The sequence below is a fragment of the Malaclemys terrapin genome, chromosome 3 (assembly GCF_027887155.1).
Source record: "Malaclemys terrapin pileata isolate rMalTer1 chromosome 3, rMalTer1.hap1, whole genome shotgun sequence".
In the NCBI taxonomy this organism is placed as follows: domain Eukaryota; kingdom Metazoa; phylum Chordata; order Testudines; family Emydidae; genus Malaclemys; species Malaclemys terrapin.
Window position 1 is genome coordinate 70,378,754 of NC_071507.1, and position 17,405 is coordinate 70,396,158.

General features: G+C 45.1%; 1 protein-coding gene across 1 annotated transcript in view; it reads right to left on the reverse strand.

Annotated features, from left to right (window-relative positions):
* Positions 1–6,239: 6,239 nt before the first annotated feature.
* CATSPERE (catsper channel auxiliary subunit epsilon) overlaps positions 6,240–17,405 on the reverse strand; it is a 99,264-nt gene continuing 88,098 nt past the window's right edge. The window contains exons 15-18 of the mRNA XM_054022858.1: positions 15,275–15,361; positions 11,758–11,915; positions 7,022–7,075; positions 6,240–6,426 (exon numbers count right to left, since the gene is read on the reverse strand). Coding sequence (XP_053878833.1) covers positions 6,240–6,426; positions 7,022–7,075; positions 11,758–11,915; positions 15,275–15,361 — 486 coding nt within the window. The remainder of the gene's footprint in view (positions 6,427–7,021; positions 7,076–11,757; positions 11,916–15,274; positions 15,362–17,405) is intronic.

The following is a 17,405-nucleotide window of genomic DNA, read 5'->3' on the forward strand; positions in this document are numbered from 1 at the left end:
AAGAATAGAGTAGCAAAAATCTTTTCTTCCCCATACACAAATACTAACAGCAGATAGGTTGCAGGACAGTTAGAATAGCAGAGATCTTCCCTTCAGAGGTGACTATGAGGTAAGGGAAGAGAATATATAAAGTCACATAGGCACGAGGCTTTGCAGGGGAGAACAGACAAAGACCCTTTTCTCTTCCTGCCACTAACTGACAAAGGGCATCTCCTTTGTCTCTCCACCGTTGATTATTTCCCTTCCATGCTTTTCTCCTCTCTCAACAGAGCGTCTGCTTAGTGCTCCTTTCCAGGCTCAAATCTCTCATGCACATAGCAACTGCTGAGTACTCCACTCCAGGCTCTCCTGCCTGTCTCTGAGTCCATCTAAGTACTCGGCCCACAGATACCAGCAGAAGCACAGAGGAACAGCTGAGATAGATGGGAGAGAATTTATCCTAAAACTTTGCACAGTGGCCTCTGGTCATAGGAGGCCAGGCCAGGATTGCTGCAGAAAACTTCTTAGGCTTTAGTGCCCAAAACACTAACTGGGACTTTGAACACCCGGGACAGGTTTATCAAACCAAGGACAAATTTGGGCTAGATCAGGACTGTTGGCAGTTATGATATGTTTCATGAAGGAACTGTAATCTTATGCACTGCATGTTCAGGATCAAGGCAGTTAGACACTGCGTAACTCCTTTGGTTCACAGGTTGCAGTTCGTTGCAGTAAATGTTGCAGTAAATGAACTGGCAACTATCAAACACTTTTCTAGGTCGGGGTTGGTGGAGTGATTAGGGGATGTTGAGGATCACATGAACAGGCCTTGATGATAAACTACAAGGGCCAAAGCCAAAGGCTGAAAACTCAGGGGACACAGTTTCCCATCTACATCCTATTAAGGTGCTGTCTTTCATTAACAGTGCTCACTATCTGCAGGGGAGAAATACAAAGTGCTGCAGTGACTCTACTATGCCATCTGCTGGAATTCAGCAGAAACATCTTAGACTAATGAGTTTTCAGAACTGTTATTCTCAACTCTAGTAAATTGTACATTTCAACCCTGCTGAATGTACGCTGGTGCAATCCACAAAGGTACTTACTCTCATAAGTCCCGTTTTGGGTCACCACTGCAATTAAAAAAACTCCTGCTCCGCTGCTACCTAACTTCACACTTCCCCACATTAGCTGTCTGGATGCCCAGGGCCGGCTCCAGCTGCCGCCCCAAGCAAAAAAAAATAATAAATAAATAAAAGAGCCGTGATTGCGATCTCGGCTGCGGCAATTGGAAAAGGGAAAAAAAAAGCTGCGATCGGCGGCGGCAGTTCAGCGGCAGGTCCTTCACTCCTAGAGGGAGTGAGGGACCTGCCGCCCCCGAATTGCCGCAGGTGCCACCCCTCTCCCTTGGCCACCCCAAGCACCTGCTTGTTAAGCTGGTGCCTGGAGCCGGCCCTGTGGATGCCTATCTCCTACCTAAACTCCAGAGTGATTTACAAACTGGGAAAGATAGGCATTCGGCCACCTAAATCATTTGCAGAGGTCCAATCCACTAGGCATGGTCAGAAGCTGCCTACTGGATTGGGTCTTTCAAGCTAGTTCACACAAAATACCGGGGAGGCCTCCTATATGTGTACTCAGCCTAGTATACTCAGCCAGGATGTGGGAGACACTCCCCCCACCCCCGGTTCAAATCCAACTCCTACCGAGGGGAAGAAGGGATTTGACAAGGGCTCAACCACCTCTCAGGGGAGAGCCCTAACCACTATGTTATAGAGCTGAGGTCTTCAATCTGTGGGGTGTGCCCCGTAGACGGGAGCATAGTAACATTTGGGCAGCTGCGGCTGGGGCCTGGACCAGTCCCACAGGGGGCGGGGAGGGAGTGCTACCCAGATCTGCTTCTGGCCCCAGACTTGCTCCCGGCTGCAGTTGCAGGCCTCGGCCCCTGGCTGAGGGTCCACTTCCACCTGTGGCCCCAGCCTCAGCCCCCTTACCCCTGTATGTATCCCCTCCTCCTGGAGCTGCAGCCGCACTCCTAGCTCTGGAGGGCAAGGCATAAGGGGGGGGCGAGGTAAAGTTTGGGGACCACTGCTATAGAGTCATTCTAAATCTGTCACAGCCCCAGTTAATATTTAATTAAAGTAGAACTTCAATAGGAGAGACGGAGGGAGACCCCTCAGCCCTGCATCAGTATATTCCATAGCCTAGTAGTTGGAGTACTTACTCACCTGCGAGGAGGTTAATCTCTGTTCAAATCCCTTCTCCTTCTCATCCTGGATGAGCACCCTATCCACTAGGCTGATGGTTATAAGGGAGGTCTTCCTGTTTTGTTTCAGGCCTTTCACCTGACTTAGGTGGTCAAATACGTATCTCCCCGCGTTTGTGGATCGCAAGCAGAGCTAGGCACCTATCTCCAAGAGAGGTCTGGGGCTTAGGACACACTCCTCTGGTCAGTCTCTCCCATTGGCTAGCTTAGGTGGCTCCCCTCCTAGCATGCTGGCTTTGTGATTCTCAGTCAAAGGTGCCTGTCTCTCTCCATTCATTGTGTGGGTCCTAACTCAAGCTTTGTGCATTGCTGTGTTGTTCTAGGTACCTTAAAATTAGGCTCTGTGATGCTCAGCATCACAACAGCTAAGTTCCTTTGTGGACCTGGGACTCTGTGCCTAACTCCCAGTAAATGGCACCTAGACAATTTGGTAATACATGCTCTAGAAACTCTATTAGATTACAGGCGAGTCTCATCTTATGCGAGGGTTCCATTCCACGGTGACCGCGTAAAGCGAAAACCGCGTATAGTCAAAATTACATTGAGTGAATGGCAGGCGGAACTGCCTGCACTACAGGTACAGTATTTAAATTATCTTTTTTTTTTTTTTGCTGACTGTATAAAGCTGAAATCGCGCATGCTATATGCACGTAAGATGTGACAGACCTGTATACCCTTTTGAGCAAAAGGCCAAGGTCATTAACTAATGCTAAAAGCAGCTCCAGCTTTGGAAGACAGGTGGGAGAGCATCAATCTATTACAATTTATTGTTTAAAAAAGAAGAATCTGAGGTAAATAATTTCAGTTTATCCAAAAATACTAGTTGTAATCAATTCCCACTCTTGGGGATTAACAAAATCAGAGATGGGTCCATGGCAGCAACATTTCTGCCAAAAGCAGTCCCCATACCATAACTACATGACCAACTACTAACCATACTCTGAGGTAGTGAGAATTGGAGTCCCATGACTACAAGAATTTGAAACTCCAGGCATGTATGGAATTGAGTTGATAGTAGTCAGCTCTGGACTGCACTGGAGACTTAGACAAACCAAAGGTTTGATTTGGTATTTTAGTTACAACCAAGGAAAATCAGACTAGCCGCCAAACATGGTGACCAAAGAAGTACTGCTATTTAGGTCAAAAAGAAAAGCTGGGGAAAAGAATCAGTTCTTTGCAGAGGAAACTATAATGAATTATCCAAAAGGCAGTCATGTTATGAGGAAAGCTGTGTATTTTCTGGACTGTAGGAATGGTGATGAACTCTGCTTACATCAGCTCATTCTCATTCCTTTAATCATGAGAAGGATTGGATTAGATTCAGCAAAACTTTAGAATAATCAATCAGAGAACTCACTCAGAACTTCTGTGGCTCCTTGTTTCCTCAAGAAATACTGAAGATCCTAGAATATATATTATCATATCTCTGAGCAGCACTTTGAGGAGGGCTCTCTCTTACCTGTTTCATAATACTAAGAAATTAGAACCATGTGGTAAGAAATACCTTCTACTAGCAGTACATCCCAGGGCTATCAAGACCAAATCAACCAGTTTTGGAAACATAACTAGATCTGCAGTTTAATCTGCTAAAGATCTGAAGTCTACAAATGGAATGAAGTGGCATTGTTGGAAGCATGTATAGTCTAGGTGCAAACTATGCTAAATGAGATGTAACTAGCAAACTGTAGAATGCTAAAAAAAAGTTCCCTTCAATCCTCTCATACTAGGTGTTATTATTCCTATTTTAGTAATAAGTAAACAGAGACAGAAAAATTAAGTGACTTGATGGCAGGGGAAGAGAGGAGCATTGTGAGCGTCTGAGTTAGGCAGAGTCTGCGAGTCGGAAGTTCTGAAGCTGGCTCTGGTACTAATTTGCTATGGGTCTTTAAGCGGGTCTCTAAGCATCAGTTTCCCCATCTCAAAAATGGAAATAGTAATATATATCTTCCACGTAGGGGTGTTGTGAAGTCTGCCTAAACAATGAATGTAAAGAGCTATGCAAGTGCAAAGTGTTATTAAAGCTAGTCACTGGCAGAGATAGAAAGAGACCCTGGGAGTTCCTGGCTACCACTCTGCATTCAATACACTAACTACACCATACTATCTTAAGGTCATACATGATCACTTTATGTTTTCAGTAGGAATGAACTGCTTTCACTTCAGGTCAAAAATTCACAGCTGCAAATTTTCAAGCCTCAATGCAAAACTTCTAATCGACTTAAATGTCAGAGGTGTGAATCATGCCAAATGCTCATGAATTCTTTGAGCCAGTTTTGCACCACTGTATTAGCTTTTATAATTTTCATGCCCAGCAGAGTGTGATTCTGTTATCTTGTATGAAATAAAATGATTGTAACCCTGTCCATAGGCTCAAACAATGAGCTATCTTTATTCATTAAATTGCGTGGATTTGTAATTGTACCAATCATCTATACCAACTAAAACAACCAATGCATTGAGAATATAAGCTTTTCAAAATAACTAACTTTGACAACTAGAAAATTTTGGCTAGCAGTGGAAACATGTCCTCAAATGGAACTACGGAAACTGATTAAAATGTTTTTTTTATAGTTTCTAATTGCCATATCATGTCTTTCAACTTTTTTACGAGATTAACAATTAAAGTAGATGATAAACTCTTATGATAAACTAGGCCACTCTACATTTTTATTGTATAAATTAACATTTTTATTAAGCACCAATAAAATCATACCAGTAAAATTCCTTCAGGAATATAAAATCAATTGCAACTTTAAACAATGTAAATTCTATTTCAAATGCTCAAGCAATACCTGTTAGGTTAGTAATAAAAATATTCAATTTACTGTGTCTTAATGTATTAAGTTACAGTAGCTGATGTAATTTGATTCTCTTTTGAAGCTTTACAAAATATAGTTACTTGAAGGAGCTGCGATGGGGTCTGTTGAACATCTGAGTTCACTAAAAGGTTACAAAATTTGTTTCAAGTTTGTAAACAGAAATCTAGTACATTTTGCATGCAGTTGCAGCTACCGAGATTCACATTCAATACATTACAACCAATAATATATTTGAATTGAAGATGTGATCACAGAAGTTTTCAGATCTGAATAACTGCTATTTGCCATAACATTTAGAATAGACATTGAGAATTATAGCTGTCAGAATATTTTAGAAGTAGCATTATCTACCAAGTCTTTGAAACATACTTTTTATACAAGGCTCTGATCTATTCAAAGTATAAGTGATTCTTAGAATCTGAGGGCCAGATCATCAGCTAGTATAAATTAGTGTAGCTACACTGAAGTCAATGGAGTTGCTCCAACATTCACCAGCTGACAATCTGGTCTTAACTGTCTTATGGACCAGGGGATTCATTGATTCATACTTGTGAAGGGGAGGCACTATTACCCACTCATGGGGAACGGCAGCTTTAAAATGCAACTAGGGTTTCACAGGAGTGAAAATATGTTGAATCAGCATATCCAAAAAATATGTTGAATCAGCATATCTCCTTGCCCTAAACAGCGTTGCTCACTTTGGGGACTGCAGTGGCTGCATACAGGCCCTTGATAGAGTGGAAGTTTTGTACTGACGCAGCTGTCCCCCAGATTTCAAATTGCCAAAAGCCATGCAGGCTAGTTATGCTGATGAAAGCCAGCATAAATTGGGGCTGAATCAAGCCTAAAGATCATAAATGTATTTTAATTTAATTTGGTTTGAGAGGTGGCTACTAAGGGGGCCATAAACTGCCCTCCATCTACAGACACACACACACACACACACACACACACACACACAGAGGAAACCAATGGGATATGTTAAGCTCAGTGGTACAGCTGATAACTAAACAGGAACTGGAAACTAAACACGAGTCACATTAGTCTTATATGAAAGGTGAAAAGCTTTTTTGTGAAAACAACCCTTAACCCATCCAACAACACTGAAATTATTTAAAAAGCCAATGTACTCTTACAGTTTCTTTAAACAGAATGCCATCAGTATGGTAGATAAATTATTGGTCCTTCTTCAACTCAGGTGCTGTCTTTCTTGTTTGATCTTGTTGGTCATGTGATGGGAGTTGATCAACATAAATGAGTGCTCGATAAATCTTCACATACCTGAAGTAGCTTATAACAAGGATGCCCCCAAAAATGGACAGTATGAGGATTGAAAAGCCAGCAACCTTACCAATGTTTGGACTGAAATACAAATAAGATTCGATTAAGAATAGATGTGGTAAATTTTCAAATTCTCCCCTTATTTAGTCAAGAATCTCTTTGACTTTATATTGACAGAAGACATAATTCTATTTGGAATGATGTCTTCTGAAAACTCTTAAAAATGATATGCATCTTCATGAAAATATAGCTGATTAATGATTAAGTTTCTCTTTTACTCTTCTTTATGGTCATGATGATGTAGAAGTCAAGAGCAAAATCCAAATGATTTTCTATAGAAGTCAATGGCAAGACTCTATGATTTTAGTGGGACCAGGATCAAACACTTTATAAAGAGGTGAGTGAGTACAATGGGAACACTATAAAAGTTCATTCTGGTTTAGAAATATTACTGGTTCCAGTGATATCGCCTATACTTAAAATGGGGAATACCGTTAGAACTGGAATGAAATTGTACCCTACCATCAGGCCAAAGGCTTGGATTTGGATATCATCTCTAAGATCTCATTACCTATCTGTAAGACTGGGAGTGTCACCAAAGGATGACAATATTTTTATTCCTATATAAATATTAAATAATAATAAATTACGTTTAGTTGTGGCTACTAGCAATTACCTTTCTACTATGCCATATGTACGGACTGCAAAGATTGTATTTAAGTCACAAAAACTGGAATATAAAAAAAGACTGTTAAATATTTTCTCAACTATAAAAATATTCAGAATGAAAACACAGTATCACAATGAAACCATCTGGTGCCCACATTCACCCCACCTCAAGTACTAACTATAAACTTTATTTAAACTTGAATAAACACATTCAAATTATTTTTTAAAACCATGTACTTTTATATAACTTTCATAATTTAATGCAATGTTGTCAATTCTACTGATTTTTTTGTAAGTGATGGGATTTCACCTGGGGCTGGAGCCAATCTTGCAATGATGTGAGTTGCTTTAGCTCTCTAGTGAATTTCAGCCTGCCTGGGGGAAAACCCAGTGATTGGCTCTTTTCTCCAGTTGCCTGCCTCCTGGGGAAGATTAGCCAATCAGAGCTGCTGCAGGAGCAAGCAGAGCACTCTCCCTCTACCCTCAGCAACCTGAAGCCATTTTCACAGGAGGGGAGAGGATAATGGGGAGCAGAAAGAGCCCAGCAGCACTGGGCAGCTCCACTTCCTCCTCCCTACTCCTCTCCTGTGAGCAATGGGACAGCTCCTCTGCTCCTTCCACCTCATCTGTTGTAATACCCAGCCTGAAATGGTTTGGGGAACTGCAGAACCCTAGGAGCTGCCCACCTAGTCTGGATGGGACTCTGCTGGAGCACCTCCATCCCCTTGGAGGTGGAGAAGGGGTGAAGAACCCCAGGAGGAGCAGAGGTAGGGATGGGGAGGCCAAACTGATGGATGGGGGAAATTGTTGGGGGTTATATGGGGACTAGTCAGCAGAAATGATGTGGGGTCTGGATGCAGAACTGATGGGGGCTGGGAGGGAAAAAAGATGAAAGGATGGGTAGATGTGGGGCTGGGAGGGTTGGAAAGAACTGATGTGGAGGCAGAACTGATGCAGGGATTGGCTCAGGGCTGGGAGGCAGTACAGGGTAACACAAAAACATTCTACAAATACATTAGAAACAAGAGGAAGACCAAGGACACGGTAGGCCCATTACTCAATGGGGGTGGAGGGGAACAATAACAGAAAATGTGGAGATGGCAGAAGTGCTAAATTAATTTTGTTTCAGTTTTCACCAAAAAGGTTAATAGCGATTGGATGTCTAACATAGTGAATGTTAGTGAAAATGAGGTAAGATCAGTGGCTAAAATAGGGAAAGAACAAGTTAAAAATTACTTAGACAAGTTAGATGTCTTCAAGTCACCAGGGCCTGATGAAATACATCCTAGAATACTCAAGGAGCTGACTGAGGAGATATCTGAGCCATTAGCGATTATCTTTGAAAAGTCATGGAAGATGGGAGAGATTCCAGAGGACCGAAAAGGGGCAAATATAGTCAGGGGTGAAAGTAAACCAGTACGGCGTACCGGTAAGAAGTGGCCGCCAGTACCTGCCTGTATGCAGCCAACATTAAAGCGCAGCCGCGGGAGCGCTTTAACGTCACTGCCCCTGTCCCCCCTCCCGGTGGCCCTGCTGGTAGGGACCCTACCGGCAGGGCCGCCGATGGAGTGGGATGGTGGTGTAAAAACTGGGTTTCTTAAGTCTTGAGAAGAGAAGACAGAGGAGACATAACAGTTTTCAAATACATAAAAGGTTGTTACAAGGAGGAGGGAGAAAAATTGTTCTCCTTAACCTCTGAGGATAGGACAAGAAGCAATGGCAGTTTAGTTTGGACATTAGGAAAACCTTCTTAACTGTTAGAGTGGTTATGCACTGGAATAAATTGCCCAGGGAGTACTTGGAATCTCCATCATTGGAGATTGTTAAGAGTAGGTTAGACAAACACCTGTCAGAAATGGTCTAGATCAGGGGTGGGTAAATTACGGCTGGTGGGCCAGAACCAGCCTGCAAGCTGTTTTAATCCGGCCCTCGAGTTCCCACTGGGGAGCAGGATCTGGGGCTTGCCCTGCTCTGGCGCTCCAGCCAGAGAGCAGGGTCGGAGGCCACACCACGCGGCTCCCAGAAGCAGTGGCATGGCCCCGCTCCGGCGCTCCATCCGGGAAGCAGGGTCGGGGGCTGTGGCACACCGCTCCTGGAAGTAGCGGCATGGCCCCCCCGGCTCCTATGCGTAGGGGCAGTCAGGGGCCTCCACTCTGCACACTGCTCCCACCCCACATGCTGCCCCTGCAGCTCCCATTGGCCGGGAACTGCAGCCAATGGGAGCTGCAGGGATGGTGCCTGCGGATGGGTCAGTGTGTAGAGCCTTCTGGCCACGCCTCCGTGTAGGAGCCGGAGAAGGGACATGCCGCTGCTTCCGGGAGCCACTTGAGCAGTGCCTGAAGCCTGCACCCCTGAGCCTCTCCCTGCGCCCCACTCCCCTGCCCCAGCCCTGATCCCCCTCCCACCATCCAAACCCCTCAGTCCCAGCCCGGAGCACCCTCCTACACCCCAAACTCCTCACCCCCAGCCCCACCCCAGAGCCAGTGCCCCCAGCCGGAGCCCTCACCCCCCCGCACCCCACTCCCTCACCCCCTCCCGCACCCTGAACTCCTCATTTCTGGCCCCACCCCGGAGCCGGCACCCCCCAACCAGAGTCCTCACACCCAACCCAATTTTCGGAGCATTCATGGCCCGCCATACAATTTCTATTCCCAGATGTGGCCCTCAGGCCAAAAAGTTTGCCCATCCCTGGTCTAGATAATACGTAGTCCTGCCATGAACGCAGGAGATTGGATTAGGTGACCTCTTGAGGTCCTTTCCCGTCCTACGATCCTATGATTCTGTGACAGGGGAAAAGGATTGATTTGGAAGTTGGGGGCAGAATAAATTGCTAGGAAGAGGATGGGCAGGTGTGGAGGTGAGAGTTCCTGCAGAGGGACCAAAATCACCTTACTCAATAAATTTGGGAGAATGGCTGACAGTAATTGTAACATACATAACAGCAAAGGCCAGGGGGAGTTCAAAACTCAAAAGATAAACCAAAAACACAATATAATTTTTAAAAATAAAATCTCATGATTTTGGGGGTTTCACTCATGATTTTTGAACATTTGGGGTTGGCAATACGGTTAATGTAATATTGATTTTTAATATATTGGGCATTACACTGACTTTCTGTAATGGTGTTGACTTCCAGGAGCATCCTGGGGTGAGTTTTGACACCTTCCCTGCTTTGGAAAAAAACATGTTGGACAATATTCATCCTGGCAGTGGCACTAGGGCTGGTGTAGGGCCTAATTTGTGCTCTAGCTGCTATGGGCCTTGTGCAGCAGGGAATAGCTGGGTCATAGGGACATCTTGGCCAGTGCCCATCCTGCCCTCAATCTGCACCTGCATTGGTGGCACCTGCATTGGGGGACACAACCCCTGTGCTAGTGTATCCTGTCAGGGCCTTCTTCAGGGGAGGTGCAGCCTGCACAAAGGGGCCATAAGGCAGAGATGAAATCCCTCCTTTGACGTTTTATTAATGAAATACCTCTATGAGTGTTCGGTATTTATGGAAAAAGCAACCGAGGGTCCTGTGGCACCTTTAAGACTAACAGATGTATTGGGGCATAAGTTTTCATGGGTGAATGCCCACTTTGTCAGACGCATGCGCATTCACCCATGAAAGCTTATGCTCCAATACATCTGTTAGTCTTAAAGGTGCCACAGGACCCTCGGACCCTCAGTTGCTTTTTACAGATCCAGACTAACATGGCTACCCCTCTCATATTTGACACGGTATTTATGGGTCTCTCTCACTATGTTTCAGACAATATGTAGGATTCGTGTTACTACATATTCCTAAATGGAATCCCTTATGGAGTTTATTAAAAATTTCCTTTACATTATGGGGAAGATAAAATGAGAAACTGAAATGGTTTATTAAAGGGAAGGCAAATATCCTTAAGGTATGGCTAACCTTTGATAAGTAACTGTAAAAATGTCATTGTGCAGTTCAATATTTCTTGTCTTTCAATGATTTCCATATCAAATATATTCAGTTCACACAAGATTTTTTTCTCCAAATACCAGCCCTACAAACTCAACCTGAGCTCTGAGAACCAAGCTGGGGTTTTCCATGCTCAGACATATATCGTCACCTTTAGGCCAAATTAGACCCTCTGTTACAGCTGTGCAACCCCACTGTCTTCAGATTATACTCTCAATGGCATTTATGCAGTTTAATTGTCATTCATAGATCCAGTTCACCAACTCCTATGTAGGTTAGTTCTGCAGTGCTAACAGGAATAACTTTCTTTTAGTCACTTAGCCTAAATTTGCAGAGATTACTCTGAATAAAAGGAAAGAGAAAATCTGTTAAGTAAGATGACATTTTTACAGTCACTTAGAGAAAAAAAACTGGTTTGACTGTCAGATCCCAGATTTACACTAATGTAATTGAAATTACAATCTGGCCCAGTGGGTCCTGTTGTCAAATCCACATGTTGAAGGCCTCTTGCCTTCCTTTCCATAGAGGTAGGATGAACATTATGTTTATAGCAGCCTATACGGAAAATGACTAGAAATCTAAGAGGAAAAAATAATAGCTGCACAATGAAAGGGTTGAAGACCCTCAGAACCATATCTGAACCATCCATCAGTTAGAACTGGTAGTGGAAAATACCTGCAACATCTATGGCCAAGTGATACCTCAAACAAAATAATTTTTTTAAATGACAACAGTGGTTACTTTATTAATCTTAATTCTAAATCAATCATTAAAAAGACTTTTTACATGTCAAAAAAGAAATATTTAACCTGAAATTTGGGTCCACTATCTTCACTCTGAACACATAAATGCCACTGTACTCAGTAGGCCAAATGACAGAATTGTAACCAGAGTGGTTCAAAATTTGATACAGCTGATTTAGGTCTCCTAGAGGTCCAAGTTCAGATTCAAAGCAGGATTTGTAATTCTGAATAGAAACAATAAAGGAGATTTTTTAAACTAGCTTTGACAAACAAACACTTACACCTACTGGTCTGAGTTTCTGGACTTGTAATTACCTGCCTGCCTCTCTCTCATCTATCTATATATGACAAAGTAATAACTCCTTGGAGGTTGGTTTCACAAGCTCTATATACTTAGCCAGCTATGTTGGCTAGCAAGGAAGGGAGAAACCTGGTTCCCACACTTTCCTTGCCTTGTTTCAAACTGTCTACACCCTAAAATAAACTTGTTTAATTTAAATCTAAACCAACCCAATGTTGTATCTGAATTGAAGTGACAGGAATTCATTAACTCCAGTTAATGTGGCAAGCTGCTGGGTATTTACCCTTTAAAGGAGCAAGCAAACCTTCTTAGCCCTCTGAATGCTCCAGGAAAGATCTGGACATTTCAGAGCAGATAGTTTGGGGAAAATTCAGGACTGGGGGTGTGTTGGAGTCACTTGGCTAGTAGTAACCAAAGCTGGTAGATGCCAGAATGAGGCTGGGGTGTAACAAGGAAGCTACTGGAATCAGAGTGCTGAGCCAGAGCTGCTTAACAAACAGACAGTGCATGCCTGTCTGCTGGCTGTCAGCAGGGCTGGCTCCAGGCAGCAGCAAAGGAAGCGGGTGCCTGGGACAGCCAATAGAAAGGGGCGGCACTCCGTCCGTTGTTGGGGTGGCACATCTGGGTCTGCGGCGGCAATTTGGCGGCGGGTCCTTCAGTTCCTTGCTTCCTCTAGGGCGGCAGCTCAATCGCTCCACTTCTGTTTTCGGTGGCAATTCGGCAGCGGGTCCTTCCCTCCTTCTCTTCCTCTTCGGCAGCACTTCGGCGGCAGCTCAGTCGGGTTTTTCTTTTGTTTTCTTTTTTTTTCCTTCGCCGCTTGGGGCGGCAAAAAAGCTGGAGCCGGCCCTGGCTGTCAGTGTCCAGGCTATGAGCCACAGCAGCAAAGCATTGAAGGCACCCAGAGTTACAGGGCAGGTGGTAAAACAACCACACCCCAGAACCAGGGCCGCCCGGGGGGGGGGGCAAGTGGGGCAATTTGCCCCAGGCCCTGGGCCCTGCAAGAGCCCCCACGAGAATGTCGGAGGCTCCCCCCTGCCCCCGCCTTCACCTTCCCCCATCCCCCGGCGCCTCAGCGTGCCACGTCCAGGAGCTGCCCTGGACAGTGCTGCAGTGGCGTGGCCTGAGCTCCTCCCACTCAGAGCCACATGGTAAGGGGGCACGGCTCTGAGCGGCGGGAGCTCAGGTCCCGTGGAGCCACGCCACTGCAGCGCTGTCCAGGGCCGCTCCTGGACGCGGCGTGCTGAGGCTCCGGGAAAGGCGGGAGTAAGCAGCATGGTAAGCACCTCTGAGCCAGACACCCCCCTGACCCCTCCCCCACAGTCCTGACCCCCAGCTCCGAGCCCAGTCCCTCTGAGCTGGACACCACCCTGACCCCACTCCCCCCACAGCCCTGACCCCCAGCCCCTAGCCCAGCCCCTCTGAGCCGGGCATCCCCCAACCCCATCCCCACACAACCCTGATCCCCAGCTCTGAGCCCAGCCCCTCTGAGCCGGGCACCCCCAACCCCATTCCCCCACAGCCCTGACCCCCAGCTCTGAGCCAGGCACCCCCCGACCCAGAGCCCAGCTCCCCACCCAGCCCTGGGCAACAGCAGCGCCACCCTCAGGCAGCGACAGCCCATTGGCACCAACCATCACCATCACCCAGAGACAGCTCCATTATGTAATTGCAAATGTATACATACCATGAAAGCATTTAATGTTTTTAAATAATGTATTTCGTGTATTTTCAAATTATTAAAAATGTATTTCACTGGTTATTTTTTACATTTCCAAATACATGTTACTATAGTATTGCAACTTTTTTTTATGGAAGGGGCCCCCGAAATTGCTTTGCCCCAGGTCCCCTGAATCCTCTGGGCGGCCCTACCCAGAACATGACATAAGGGAATGGGTTCAGACAGACCAACGGGCTGAAAAGGCCTGGGGACATAAGGGCATTCAACGTCAACACTGAAACATTAAAAAAAAAAAAAAAGAAAAAAAACACGCAATAGAACTAACTTCCCCTACATCTGGAGATGCCCAAAACTTTTACCCCCAACCTGAGGCCTCTAATTGCCCTGGTGGTGCACATTAAGATGAGATGCACAGCCTGGTGACATGGCTGTTAGGTGGCTGCTCAGTCTGGACCTCTGGCCTGGTGGAATATATTGCTCCTCAGCTACTCAGCCTTCAGCTTCTCTAGGAACATATGCTAGTCTAAGTGCAAAGTGTTCACTACCTTTCCCAGTTCAACTGTGTCCTTTTCCCTTCAATCATAGTCCTTTCCCCAAGCTCATGCACCCTCCCACCTAGGGCAACACAGTCCTTCCTTCTTTCACTGAGCCCTCCCCACAGCCCTCACTCTCCCAACCACACACTCCTGCCAAGATAGTGCCCGCCCCCAAGTTCCTCCCAACTGTCCAGGAATCGTCCAGCTTCTTGCCCCTCTGAGCCATTGATCTTCCAGGACTTGGCTGCTCACACTTAAGTGCTGATTACAATAGTTTAGTGAATCGGAATCATACGAATGCCCCTTTGGCCCAGCAGAAAGCCAGTTTGGGGCCTCATGAAGTGATTTTGTTTGGATGAGAAATCAGTGAAACAAAATTGAGGTGTAATTCTTTTATACATAGAATTATATTGGTGAAGTCCTAGTCCCATTGAAGTCAATAATGAAACTCTCATTGACTTTAATGGGGCCAGGATTTCACCTAAAGTTCTGTTTCTCTGAACATACAGCACACATGCTTTTGTAGAAATCTCAAGCCAGACTCCAGCCCTGTGTCCAAGAAACTGCTGTAACAGGGTCACACGCTGCTGCTGCTGCCTCACTCTAACTGCTTAAACACACAGCCTTCTTACAGCCCTCAGCCCCTACATTTGTGCCTGGGGAGACTCCATTAGTTCCACACTTTCCCTCTGGCCACATGGCTTGCCATATCTCTCAAGGGTTAGCCCCTCCCTTGTGTCCAGCTGTTTACCACTACAAAAGAAATTCAGTTGCTCGTAAAGCTATACAATATTTTAGTACACTCATTTATTTTAATGATGTTTGCGATTGTCTTTCAACCAGACACATGACAACAAGGGGTTAGTGTCTTTCGGAATAACAATATCCTTCCATAGCATTGTCAGATAATTACTGTATTGCCATCTGACTTGTATTCCACTTGCTCCATCATGCTTTAATTAGACTTCCCCCTCCCCGAGATACTAATAGTGTGAGAATGCCAAGTAAGACAGCTGCAGAGTTCATTCATATTTTTCATAAACTATTTGTAAACATATAATTTCCTACCTGTGGCCCCCATATTTTGTCTAATGTACTGTTTTCATGTTCCTCAAGCATTGAAATCCAAGTCTGTGCTTCACGCAAACAACCCACCTATTCAAAAGAATTCAAATGTACAAAATAAAAAAAATATTAGTTCTCTATCCCTGTGTTATTTTCTGAAGGGTAATACAGTATTTACATAGGTCTTGGGCATTGTGGTTCTGTATATTTTATTTATCTTATATAGCTCCTATAGTGAAAGAACCCCGGTACAAATCTAAGGCAACAAAACATACTTGGGGAAAGACTCTGTCCTTAGGGGGTACATTGTTTTAAAATAAAATATTGGGATAATAATATTAGGAATAAGAATGTTAACATCAAGTAGGGCTTCAAGTTTCAATAGCTACCTGTACTGATTGAAGTAGGCAGCATCGATGAGAATAAAATAAATGCTTCTTGAAGGGAGCCAAATTAAATGGGCTTGACTTGACCATGATATGTAAATAGCACTAATGTAAATTGTAGCCATAGCAAAAATACATTCTGAGAAGGAAAAGGAACAAGTGGACTTGTAGCCCTTACAGCATCTACAATGTCTGAACTGTGCATTCTGTCAGGAGTTGGTACCAGAAAGGCAGTAATAAAAAAAAAAAGAAAAAAAGAAGAAGGGGACTGACACATTGAAGCACTTAGGATATGTCTACACTGCAATTAGACTCAGGCTTCCGGGGCTTGGGCTAATGGGCTATTTAATTGCGGTGTAGGGTATAGATGTTTGAGCTCGGGTTGCAACCTGAGCTCTCACTCAGACCCTCCCACCTCGCAGGGTTCTAGAGCCCAGGTCCATCCACCTGAAATGTCTAAACCACAATTAAACAGCCTCATAGCCTGAGCCCCACGACTCTACATCAGCTCGCACAGGCCAGCCATGGGTTTTTAATTGCAGTGTAGACATAGCCTTAGGAAAAATGTACGGTGTCCAAGAAACAATGAGACATCAAAACGAAGTGGGATGCAACACAGCTGAGGAGCCAGACAGTGACCCTCCACAGGTGCTCCTTCATCAATCATGGTCATTCAGGTACTGACCATTGCAGCACTTAGGACTATACTCTGATTTCACTTATATAAGAAGGACTACATCCCAAGACTCCAGTCCCCATAACATTATGGCTCTTTTATGAACTGTTGTCAGAGGAATCCAGTCTGCCGTCCTCTGAGCTCCCACAATCCCATACTATGGATGAAGATTCAGCAAAAGGTAATTCAGGTAAGAGGCCTGAACCAAAGCCATTGAAGTCAACGATTGATTTCCATTTTTTTTTTTGTACCAAACCCAATGTTAGTACTGTCTTGCTTTAGTATCTTCCTGCAGGGGTAGGGATGATGATGTATTGAGCAGCTATGCCACACAAGCCATGGCTTTTCTATTGCCAGCCATTTCCATCTTCCAAACTGTGAAGAGTCAATTCTGCTAAAGCTCATCCCTATTTTTGCCAAATTCTGGCCTAGTCTAGCAATAATTCCATTTCCTAGCCTTCCATACATTACTTTGACAGCATGATCTGACTTCGAGTGTCCTGGGGAGCATGTCACTCTGCTTAAAAATGAAAGGCTATATTCTGTTTTCCATAGACGGCAACTTCTCCAGGTGCCGATGGGTGCTCGACACCCTCCCTCACCCCCACCCCGACTCCACCCCTGGCCCGCCCCCTCCTGCCCCTTCCCCACCCCCATTCCAACCCCTTCCCCAAATCCCCACCCCAGCCCCGCCTCTTCCTCGCCTCCTCCTCTGAGGGCACCGCGTTCCTGCTCCTCCTCCCCCCTCCCTCCCACAGCTTGTTATGCAAGCACTGGGAGGAGAAGCGGGAATGTGGTGCGCTCAGGGGAGAAGGCAGCTGTGAGCTGGGGTGGGGGTGGGGAGCTTGGCTGCTGGTGGGTACAGACCACTCACCAATTTTTCCCCGTGGGTGCTCCAGCCTGGGAGCACCCACGGAGTTGGTGCCTATGCTACTTTCAGTTATATAGAAATTGCTTTTCATAGGATTGCATGGGTATTACTGAGGGCAGAATTTGACTTCAGAGATTGCAATGATCTCTTTTTAAGAACAGGCTAGATAAACACCTGTCAGGTATGGTCTAGGTATACATA